Below are 12720 nucleotides of genomic sequence, written 5' to 3' on the forward strand. Positions count from 1 at the left end.
AACGACTAGCAAACTGAGCAATTAATACCCCATATGAACGAGATTAAAATTTGAGTCAAACGAACCAAATATGTCAAACCGATACAAGTAATGCTGATCAATGCAAAGAACCTGTACGTATGCACAAATAAGTTTGATTGGCAATTTGGGCAGATCTTATCTAACACATGTTAGTTGAATCAATTCTTTTATGTAATTTCAAGAAATTATACGTAGGTTGTGTCATGAATCCGTCGTATATGCACTCGTATGCATAGTTCATTTTAAGTTTCTCCTTGCCTAAAAATTACATAAACAACTAGAGTCTATTTGGATGAGGGTCTAATTAAGGAGGGATCTAGAAGACACGTGATTAGATTAAGGGATTAAAACAGGGTTTTACTAATTAAGGAGGTATCAAAACCTGTGCGATGTGTCCATTTAAGCCCATCATCAGAGTCTCCTCAACCCTTTTCCACCAAACCTCCCCTCCCTATCTCTCTCTCAGATCAAATGGAGCAGCACTCAGATCCAAAGTGGGAAGCCAAGGTTTCTGCAACCCTAAAAGATGCCACAGTGGACCAGATATGGCCTCTCTTCAAAGACTTCTTTAATTTCCACAGGTGGTTTCCAACCCTATCCACTTGCCATGGGATTCACGGAACCAACGGTGAACCCGGCTGTGTCAGATATTGCTCGGGGTTCTCAATCCCCTCCAAGAGTGGCGAGAAGTCCGTCAGCTGGTCCAAGGAACGATTAATAGCCGTTGATGATGCTGACCATAGTCTGAGCTACGAGATCGTGGAGAGCAACCTTGGGTTCAATTCGTACGTCTCGACGTTCAGGATTGTTCCGCGTGGGGATATTGATGGTCGAGATGGGTGCGTGATCGAGTGGTCCATAACCGTTGATCCTGTGGAAGGGTGGGTTTTCGGTGATCTGGTGAGGAAGTATGAGTCTGGGTTGCAGAAAATGTCTAATAGAATAGAAGATGCAATTTGTATTTGAACATTACTTAAATTATCTCATCACAGCATTAGGCCAAGACGCCAAATTTGAATTCCCTAGTTATTGTGGATAAACAATGCAACACATGCATCATTCTCTGGAATACTTTTGCTCACCCCCTAAAATGACGGTATACTTAATTGTCATTAGCTTATTTAACTTTAACATTAGTATTTTATATCAATTAAACGAATACTTATCTAATAGTAATTAATAGGGGATGAGCATTTTTTGAGGTGAGCAAAAATGCACTCATCTCTCTCATAGGCACTAATTATGTAGTCAGTTTAACTGTATATTTAACAAGTTATAAAATCAGAATGTTATATAGGCCATATGCATTATCTGAGGCTTAAAGCATATTAAGTGAGTGACAACTAGTGTATATGTTTGCTAGTGGCATATTGTTTTGATTTTATAGGGTCTTCTTCTTTAACCTACTAACTTATCGGTTTAAACCCCCATTTATTTCTAGTTTGGTTTATAGTAGTGATATTGTTTGTAATTAAAAACTCTATATTTGTTTAACTGTAAGGAGCTGCTACTAACACTCTAAAAATGTCTACATCATTTCACTCTAAATTTGTAAAATACAAGAGAAGTTTATATTATAAGATGTGTAAGATGATATTTTAAAGTGCCAATAACAGTACTTATAAAACAATTATAGAATTCTAGGTTGAGCACCGACCAGTCCAAATGGGTAGGTTTTGGTAAATCCCACAAAATCTTGTTCTTTAGCCAAACAATTTCATTTGGACTAGCATGTATATGATGAAGAATCCTTTTGTGGTTTTCAATGCAGACAACCCCTATAAAGGCATACCACCATTCCATGTTCCTCACAATTATTTGTTGTTAATTTCTTTGTTAATTTATTTGTCATGGGAGTAAACCAAATTAACACCATTATTAAAATGGGAAGGCAAAACCTCTGGCGAGCTCAAAGGCCAAGCAGCGGAACAAGTTTGGCCTCTATTAATTGGCTGATTTTTGCAACTTACACAAATGGTTGTCAATCCTTGGCACATGATACCCCTAGTTGACGGAGTCCTCGGCCAGCCGGGTGTGTTCTGATATTGCGCCACTCCTCCGACTGATCCTGCCGATGAGACGACCATCAAGTGGACCAAAGAGGTTTTACTTGGATTGATCCGATCAAATTAACACCGTTTGAGCTGTGAAATCATTGAGAACAATCTCGGGTTCAAGTCTTACGTTGCAGTAATGCCATTAGTCCCTGTCAACGGTGAAGATGGCAGCACGGGGTGCAGGATCGAGTGGTCGTTTGTTAGTGACCCAGTTGAGGGATGGAAATATGATGATCTTCGAGCTTTTTTTTTTGACACTTCTATGTAGGGGTGGGTTCAAAAAACCGAAAACTGAAAAAAACCGAAAACCGAACCGAACCGAAACCGAAAAAACCGAACCAAACAAAAAAATTGAACCGAATTGAAAAAACCGAACCAAACCGAACTCTTTTGGTTCGGTTCGGTTTTGATGGTCTAGAAACCGAACCGAACCGAAATAATTAAATTAATATTTTTTTAATTTTATTTATTTAATTATTTGATTTTATTATATTAGAATATGATACTTCGGACTGCTGTTTTGGTAGGACTTGTTTGCTTTCCAATTCAAATTGTCTTCTCAGCTTCTCCATTTGCAACAAAAATTGGAACTTATACCATTACAAGCAATATTTCTAGTTTATATCATTAAGTGCAACATATATGTAAGAACACATATCTCAACTGCACTGCAGTTGATTAGGGAAAGCAAACAGCGTATAAAAGTCTCATAAGTTTATTAAACACTACGAGATCAAAAACAAAATTCAAACTTTCTCACCTATGGCCAAGTATAGTAGCTTCCGTGGCCTAACAATTTTGAAAAGTATATCAATACATTAAAAAATATTGATGAACACCTCTTCAAAATTTGCTGGTGGTAGAAGCTGAACACAGAATGTAGAAATTATATTATGTAACCACATATATGGATAAAAAAAATTCGGACCACAAAGATAAAGAAAATATAAAAAATTGTTACCTAGACAATAATCAAAATAAATAGTATATTATAGAATGTTTATCTTATTGCTAGTGAAGAATACAAGTGTATATATATATATATATATATATAGAGAGAGAGAGAGAGAGAGAGAGAGAGAGAGAGAGAGAGAGAGAGAGAGAGAAAGATTGAGAGAAAGAGAGAGGTCGTACTCCATCATCATCGTCTAAAAAAAAATCTATTTACAGTTAAACATTAAACCCAAAATATTTAAAAAAAAACCTTTATGTTATAATTCCAGTTGAACTTTAAATGTTTATTTTCATTATCTTTAAGTCTAGTCAGAATATTTATGTTATAATTGTGTTGGATATGTTAAAATTTAAGATTTCAAATTTTTTTCATTTTTTGAAAAAAAACCGAAACCAAACCGAAAAAAACCGAAAAAAATTTGAAGCGAACCGAAATTTCGGTTCGGTTTCAGTTTTGGCAAAAAACCGAACCGATTTGAACCAAACTCACCCCTACTTCTATGGGATTGATGACAAAGAATATGGAGAATGCTCTTCTATCTTCTTTTGGGTGAACATTGAATTGTTTTTCATGCAAGTTAGACATATCTTATTGTACTACGTAACGTTTCCATTACTTTTTGTTGAATTAATGTCTACGATTTAGGGTATGTTTATGAGATGAAATAAACAACTCTCCATGATAATCTCATACTTGACTATTCAGGTATAAGATACCCAAATATATTTTTTTTTTCATTCCTTAATTGTTACTAAATCAACTGTTGAGGCTCAAAAAAGTCATATGCAAGTCCAATCAAGTCTCAAAACCCAATTGTTATATAAGGCTCAAGCCAAGCCCAAAATACATGCCAAGATGTGGAATCGAGAAGGGGTTATATCAGTAATCATGCCATGCTACATTAATTAAGTCATGCATTTGTGTAAATCACACCACAATCATGCAAGTCCATGCATATTTATCATGCCATGCCTTATCACATTAAAGTAAGCCTAAGTTACATGTCCAGGGCTTGTCAAGTGAATTGTGGTGTGGATGGTTACAGAAGTTTGTCGGACGTATGTGGAGTCAAGATTATGGAAGACTTTGGGTTGCTTGGGAGCCCAAAGATCCAAGCCCATAACGTTTGTGGTCCATGTGGGCAAGTTTGAGAGAGAACCAGCCTAATTTCCTTCTTTCCTTACCAAGGTAACCAACTTAGTTAGGAAGAAACCAAGACTTAACCCTAAAGTCATTTGAAAGCCCAGTAAAGAGGCATGTAACGAAGGAAGAGGCTGAATTTCCTTTCCTAACTCACACAGAAGATCAACACCTGAAAGCTAAAAGACACGTTATAGGAAGTAACGTCTGTAAAAGGCTGACCCAGGAAAGCCGCACCTCGAGAAGAATGTCCACTGTAGGTTTCATGAGATCAACAGAGCCTAGCTTCCTTACACCAAAAGGGAAATGGTAGAAGAACAAGGGAAAAGGAGGAGGGAAGATCAAACCACAATTAGAGATTCCTTAGGAAACCTAGAGGGGAATCCTTCACCTACAAAAAGAGAGATTAGAAGCCAATAAGAGGGATCCCAATAACTCAGCCAAAAAAGACAGAGGTTCACACGTTAGAGGGAAGAACACAAAACGATCTTCCCACAACCTTACAGTTCTCCCCTAGACTTCTTTCAGCCCTTTCAGTTAGGGAAAACCTCTTTAGAACTCAGGAAGCCCGGATTACCCAACCAAAAACTCCACGCAACCGTGCAAACTCTCTCTCTCTCTCTCATCTCTCTCTCTCATGCTAAATGGATGACCTTCTAGCTTCCACACCATACCTTACTTGAGCAAGCCATTATTTGCTTAATCATGCTAATCTTCAAGTCATTGATCTAACCGCAATATTTGCTAAGACGAGCTAACTCTTTTGACATATTATGGGACTTGGTACAAAACTGAACCAAGAGAGACAAGAGGACATTCTCAAAACCCCAGTCCACCTTGACCTAAAAGTAACCCTAAAACCAACGAATCGGAATCAAGTCCATTCAAATGTTTGATTTTTAATAAACATAAAAATAAAATGATACTTATTCCTTTCAAATCCATTTCTCCATATAAACATGCCCTTATATAGGCAAAGAATAAAAGGAGTACATTCAAAGACGGCGGTAGCTAAGGCCATTGGAGGCAGCTGCCCTTACTGATGTTTTATGTAGAGGGAAAAAATCAAGATGGCTACAGAACTTGAATTTATCATATTTAAGTATTTTAACTAATGAGTTGAAATATTCAAATAAATGTGTACTTGAATTTGTTATATTTTAGTACTTTAATTGATTAGTTAAAATATTCAAACAATATGTATATATAATAAGCTATTATTAGGAAATAATGTCTGCAAGTTGGTTTAATGAAATTTAAGAAGAAAAGAAAAACAATGAAATTATAGAAGAAATTCGAATTTCTTTGAGGTTAAGAGATAGACCCCGCCATACAAAGTTTTTAGCTCCGTCCTTAAGTACATCATGATGTTTGAACACATCTACCATGAATGTGACTTCACCATTCGACCAGGTAAAAAGTGAAAAAAAAAAAAAAATTAATTAGTTAAGTTAAATCACTAACCACGGTGCTGCTTATGTTTGATTGCTTGGACGTAGCACGTGCTTGACTACTTGAACATAGCACGTGCTTGACTACTTGAACATAGCACGTGCTTGACTGCTTGTAGAAATTTAGATCGAGTAATATAATACTGGTACAGTTGTTTTCCGTTTTTGATTTCTTAATAATTATAATTCTTATTTTGAAAACGAATACGATATTCAAGGTGAAACGGATAAGTGCAAAGGATATCACACATTTATTTTGACCTTGATAAAATATTTGTCTGGAGATTTCAATTCGGTCAAATAAAAAAAGAGTATCCCACATCAATCTATTACAAGTTATTGAGACAAATCTCCAGTCAAGTTTGATAACAAGTTATTTAAAATATGGAACTTTAACGAAAAGCTTGCGGTATTGTTCATTTTAACGAAAAAACACATTTTTACATTAAAAAATCAATCATGATATTATTCACTTTACCCTTTATTTTGTTCTTATCGTTAAACTTAAAATTTTTAAACCATTTTCGTTAGTTTTCCTTTTAAAATATGGTCTTTTACCCTTGCAAACAGGAAAGGGCAAAATCACATAGTTGTTAGTGATTCTTTCATTAAATAAATGATAAAATCACAAGTTGTGAGGCCAACAAGATTCTTTCCATATTCTTTTTGTAATAATTCTGGAGATTCGTGAATCGTGTTCGTTCATCGTATATGATGAACGAATATGATTCACGAATTTCCAGAATCCTCACAAAGAGAATCCAGCAAGGATCTAGATTCTTGGTGTGGTAACTGAAACGACTAACAAACTGAGCAATTAATACCAAATGAACGAGATTAAAATTTGAGTCATATGAGCCAAATATGTCAAAACCGATGCAAGTAATGCTGATTCATGCAGAGACCCTGTAAGTCTGCACAAATAGGTTTGATTGGCAGCAGATCTTAGCCAACACACGTGAGCTGCATCACAGTTTATGTAATTTGTGATTATACATAAATAGTGTTATAGATCCGCCCCAATATATACACACATATTTATAATTCATTTTAAGTTTCACCTGCCGAAAAATTACAAAAACAACTAAGAGCCTATTTCGATGAGGGATTAAAAAGAGGACTTGGGATTGGAATAGCCTAAAAGGGGTTTTGGAAGTTCTAATATTCAAAGGAGTGTGGATTTCTCACACTTTTATAATTTTCAGTTGTCAAATCGGATAAATTAAAGAGATCAAAGAAACAAAGTATGTGTGAGAAATAAAAAGTGATGTGTAGATAGCACACCACATTTTTAAACACCTTGTTTGGGTAAAATTAAGGAGGGATCTAGAAGACTAACATTATACAACCTCTAACATATATAACCACATTATTGCCAAAGGCGAATTTAAAACACATTATTGCTAGCTTATTGTGAGGTGTAACGCACTCCCCACCCATTTAATCTAGATAATATTGTTTGTTAAAAAAATGAATATCCCTAGATACTAACTCATATACATACTGTTGGAATATATTAGTATTTTAGGTATTTTTTTTGTTTGAGTTTTCTTATAAGTTTAGTTTGGGCCTAGCCTGTTAGCATTAGGGTTAGAGTTAGTTTATTATAAATATAGTGCTTTGTTATTCATTAGAGAATAAGCTATTCACAATGTAGCATCTTGGGTTATATAGCCGTCATGGCAATCTTTCGTTTACTTAATAAAATTATATTAGTTTATATTCAGTTTGTTCGTTTGTTCATTGCGCACTCTGATATTCAATTTGATATCAGAGCAGGTTAAATCTTTCAAGAATTAATCTGTTTTGGGGTTGATATCGATTTGTTTGTCTATCTGTTTGTTCAGTATTAGTTTTGTCTTTAGTTAGGGTTTTGTTGTTTGAATATGTTTGCTCGAGAGCCACTCAGCGTTGAACCTAGAACCGAAACCTGCACCAAAACCCATTCCCCATCCAGCCGCCTTCTACTCGCTTGAACTACCAGCACCACCTTGTGCAAATTCCGCCACCACTTTCTACCCTGCCATCCAAACCCACACTGAACCGAGATCCGTTCATTGCTGCACCAGCCTACACAGACCTAAACGCACCACCAGTTCTCGGCAACATGAACCCAGCACTCGCGGCGTATTGTCTTGCACAACACACCCCACCAGAATCTGCACCATTACCCTGTCTTCGCACCGTACCCGCTTCTCCTTCTATACCTGACCAGAATTTGCCACCTCTGCTGCACTCGTTCGTCTAGAAGAAAGGAATAAGGAAATAAGGAAACAGAAGCCAAAAAAAAAAATTGTTTGAGGTTTTGGCCCACACGGGCAAAGTGGAAAAATGGGTTATGGGCTGTTTGCCGCCCATTTTTTGGTTGATGTCTTTGAGGCCCACACGAGTTGTTGGCCTGTTTGGAATTGTTTTGTTCGTTTGTTGGTACAATTGAGATATGGAAATCTCGTCCGTTTAGTAACAGGTGCTTTCCATACTCTCAACTCTAGCCAGTTTGCCAGCCAGAATCAAGAATCAAGTCAAGTCAAGAATCAAGAATCAATTACCAGTTTGCCAGTCAAGTCAAGAATCAAGTCAAGTCTGCCAGTCAAGTCAAGTCAAGTTTGCATGCCTGCCAGTCCACCTAACGGAGCCAGTCCGCATTTGCTTGTTTGCAAACTCATGTCGTATACTGCCATGAGTTTGACCGGGGGGGGGTGTTGGAATATATTAGTATTTTAGGTATTATTTTGTTTGAGTTTTCTTATAAGTTTAGTTTGAGCCTAACCTGTTAGCATTAGAGTTAGGGTTAGTTTATTATAAATAGAGTGCTTTGTTATTCATTAGAGAACAAGCTATTCACAATGTAGCCTCTTGGGTTATATAGCCGTCATGGCAATCACCTCTTTAACACAAATTTTGACACAATTTCTAAATCATTAGGTTAAAACGTCTTAAAAGTTTCTATGCAATGAAACCTCCATCTGTTTTACCGAGAAAATCTTAAAAGTTTCCATGCAATTGTAATGCAGTCTAGCTATGCTTACATTTCTAGCCTCTAACGTGTTGATCATGTAGTTGCAAGTATATATATTCCACATTGACAAAGTAAACCGCTAACCTACAATTGATATTGATGCTGGGGAGCCCTCCACTTAATTGCAAAGGAAGGAATAGGAAAACTTGCAAAATAAAGAAAGTAAGAGAAGTGATTTCTAATTTTATATGTGTTGGTAAACACATGATCTGGTTAGGAAGCGATTTCTCTACCTATATTTTAAAAACGTAGTGAATCCAAGAATCATAATTGTTCCATGTCCAGTAAGTAGATGTACCCCAAGACTCTGTATTGTATTTTGTTGACCATAATTATATTTTGCTGCTTGTAGTTAACTAATTTGTTTTTGGGTCAATGCACTTTAGTATGTTTATATTTTTGATAGTTGCACAAACCACCCCATAAGCCTATTATATACTTAATTAACATGCGTATAATAGGATAAGTACAATTACCCAACAATAGGCAAAAGAAGAGAGTAAATTTAGTGAGATTTTAGGAAATCAAGGATGAAAGTGCTGGTATTAGAGACTCAAACAATTCTTTTTAAAAAAAAATTAAGGGGAAATAGATACATTTGATTTGCATAAGGGGTAATACTAGGGACACTAAATTTGGGGACTAAATTAGCAAACTAAATGATGTGTTACTAATAAGAATGAGCACGTTTATTTACGCTTAAGCAATAAACCAATAATCAATTTTCATGTCTTTTAGTTTTCAAAATTTAGTCTCCCTAACATTACCCTTTGCAGAAATGATCATTTTCAGTAACAACATATTGATCACATATCGACGACATAACGATGATATAACCACAATACAACAATGATATAATAACGACTGATCATTTTTGCAACAAAATAACAAATATGTTTATTGTAACTAATTGCCAAAATTTAATTAGCATCAGAATCCAGATTAAGAGATTTTGAGATTATTTAAGGGGTGTGCTATCCACACACTCCATTTTTCTTCTCACACACCTCTTGATAATTTTTGTCCGTTAATCTTCTTTAATTCATCCTATCCGACGGCCGAAAATTAAAAAGGTGTGTGAGAAGTAAAATGAGGTGTATGGATATCACATCCCTTATTTAATAGAAGAAAAATTGTTTAGATTAAACTTTGTGTAATAACATTGTTGGAAAATTACAATAAATAATCTCTGTGAATATATAAAATACAACAAATACAATAAATAAGAAAGAAGTCACCAAAATGATAGAGATACGGCTTTGGTTGAGGCGTGGAGAATCACTGTCTTTAAAGCCGATGTTGCGCTCTCTCCCAAGCATGGAAGAAAATGCCGATATTATCGGCGAAATATCGCCGATAATATCGCTTTTAGGAGAGAATGATATTTTAACACATATCCAATGAGTTTTCGTCCAAATATCGCGATATTACCGATAATATCGCCTCTCGAACAGCTGAGTCGACTCGGATGGGGGCGAGTCGAATCGGTTGAATATGCTCAACTCGTGGTCGTACATGGCCTTCTTGGTGGGGTTAAAGATGACGTTCCAGGCCTCGGAGACCAGCCGGAAGGCATAATCAGGGAAGCGATTCCGATGGGGGTTCAGCAGAAGAGCGAGTCGACGGTACTGAGTCGCGACGATTTCGAGGTTTTGAGTGTACTGGGCGAGTTGGAGAATAGCGTACCAGTCGGGCTGCTGGTTTTGGTTGTTGATCTGGGATTCAACGGCGAGAAGAGTGTCGGCGACGGTAATTATCTGCTCGGTGGCCTCGAGCCTGGGGTCAGTCTCTCGGGCTCGGATCGCGAAAGTCTTGGTCTCTTGCAAGTCATGCGCCGACAGTAGCTTCACGGCGCTCCGCTTCCGCCCTCGCCCTATTGGTGTTGAAATTGAACTCCATTTCTCTCTCTTCTCTCTCTCTCTCACTCCCCTTTCTGCCTTTCTTGGTTTTCGGTGAAGTTCGGACAGAGTAGAAGCGTGGGGGAATTTTGGGTGGACGAAAGAGGACCTGGGTTGTGACTGAAATGACGGAGATTGTTTGGTGGTGGGGTGGGAGAATGGGAGGTGCAGTAGGGGTATTTTGGGAGAATGGGAGATTGTTGTTGTTGAGGGTTTTGAGCACACTTGGACTCGGTTAATGGATTGAGATTTTAAAGCAAAGGAACTGCTACCCTTCAACACCTTGACCACCATATCACTTATGTTTTCGTAAAAATATGCTAAAATATTTATATATATGGTTTTGTTTTGAATTCTTTTTGCAAGAAACAAATTTGCATATGACAGCTCGCTATATAATCCACTTAAATCAGTTAAATCCATCATGCAATGCATTTCCTTCCAATTTTTTGTGATAAACTAATAGATAATTGACTAAATAAACATCCTGCAAAGTTTCAATAAAAATTTCCAAGTTTTTCTTACAATTTCCGTGGTTTCCATGTAATTTTTATCGATATCGATATTATCCCGATATTTCCATCGATATTTCCGTGTTTTCGGACTACCGATATTTCCGATATTACCGATACTTTCTTCCTTGCTCCCAAGTACCACGGCGCAAAAAGATCTTTTGCGCGTTGACCTCCAAAATTCAACAACCAAAGGACTTTGCTAGATGTGCACTCGTAATAACAAAATTGAAGCAAAGCCAAAAGAATAGTGCCCAACAAAAAAGAAGAAAACAAGATTACAATGATTAACAAGTTAAAGAATGAAAGTTCGGCTTTGTGTCCTATTTTGTCTAATATAGCTTCGTTTCTTTTACTGTAGTCTAATATTATTCTTTTTTACTTGTAAGTAAAAAAACCGTAAACTCAAATTTTATAAATCACGAATTTGTGACTAATTTTATTCCCACCATACTTAAAATCGTATATAGATAGTTGTATATTTTTTTTTATACCAAGTCAAATTGAATATTTTTTCGTACAGTGCAAGTCAACTTTCCATTTTTTGTTTTTTTTTTTGGCACACAAGTCAACTTCCATTTCACCTAACATTTAAATTTATTAGTTATGAGTGAAGCATCTTTTTGAACCTTATAAATACATCGTATCACAAATAATGTTCCCTTATAACCAATCATTCATGTTTCCTTTGTTTCCTAGCTATCTCTCTCATCATGCAAGAACCCGCAGAGTCCAGAAAATGGAAGCGCAAAACAACCGCTGTGCTCAAAGCCTCAGCAGCCGAAAAGGTTTGGCCTCTCTTGGCTGATTTCTGCAACTTACACAAAATCTTCCCCAAACTAGCCACATGTTACCAAATCGAGGGAGTTTCTGGCCAACCGGGTCTGATCCGGTACTGTGAAACTCCTCCTACCAATCCCGCTGATGAGTCGACCGTCAAGTGGGTCAAGGAGAAGCTACTGATGATTGATCCAATCAAACGGTGCATAAGCTATGAGATCATTGAGAATAACATGGGGTTTCACTCTTACGTTGCTACCATGCAAGTAGTGCCTACAAACGACATTGATCAGGATGGTGTTTACGGGTGCAAGATAGATTGGTCTGTAGTTTGTGATCCGGTCGATGGATGGAGATCTGAAAATCTTCAGGAGTTTCTTGAGTCTAATCTTCAATTGGTTGCAAAAACAATGGAGCATGCTCTTCTATCTACTTAAATATACATATATATATATATATATTCATGCTTTTTTTTTATCAGTCTTTTCATGTTTATGTAATATGTAATATGTCGAATAATTAAGGTTCTAAAAAACGCTCGCAGCTAGTCGAGCGGTGGACAAGGGCCTAGCGCCCAAGCCGATTTATGTAAATGTATTATATATCTTGTAAATAAGTGTCTATTTACACTTTAAAAAAATTATACTTGTATGGATAATAAAAGAATGATAAAATGCAAAAATAGAAGTAGAAGAATACACAAAGTACATCAATCCAACAAGTTCAATATTTAAAAAACAGTAAGCATATAATCATAATGACATAATGAGGAGTATTCTTGGATGATAGACTAAATTCTTCTTGTTCATGATCCTTGCATTGGTTTGGATGTAAACTAAACTATTTAACGTTATTGTATCTAGTTTATTTATTTCTTTTTTTTTGTA

The 12720-nt window shown here is 36.4% G+C and overlaps 2 protein-coding genes across 2 annotated transcripts; both read left to right on the plus strand.

Annotated features, from left to right (window-relative positions):
* Window positions 1-239: 239 nt before the first annotated feature.
* Window positions 240-1090, plus strand: LOC103441152 (lachrymatory-factor synthase). The gene has a single exon (XM_008379849.4). It carries the CDS (start codon window positions 493-495, stop codon window positions 985-987), a length of 495 nt encoding a protein of 164 aa, XP_008378071.1. The 5' UTR covers window positions 240-492; the 3' UTR covers window positions 988-1090.
* A 10676-nt stretch (window positions 1091-11766) lies between these two features.
* Window positions 11767-12270, plus strand: LOC103441302 (lachrymatory-factor synthase). The gene has a single exon (XM_008379989.3). It carries the CDS (start codon window positions 11767-11769, stop codon window positions 12268-12270), a length of 504 nt encoding a protein of 167 aa, XP_008378211.3.
* Window positions 12271-12720: the final 450 nt, after the last annotated feature.

The sequence above is a fragment of the Malus domestica genome, chromosome 08 (genome assembly GCF_042453785.1).
Source record: "Malus domestica chromosome 08, GDT2T_hap1".
NCBI classification, from domain to species: Eukaryota; Viridiplantae; Streptophyta; class Magnoliopsida; order Rosales; family Rosaceae; genus Malus; species Malus domestica.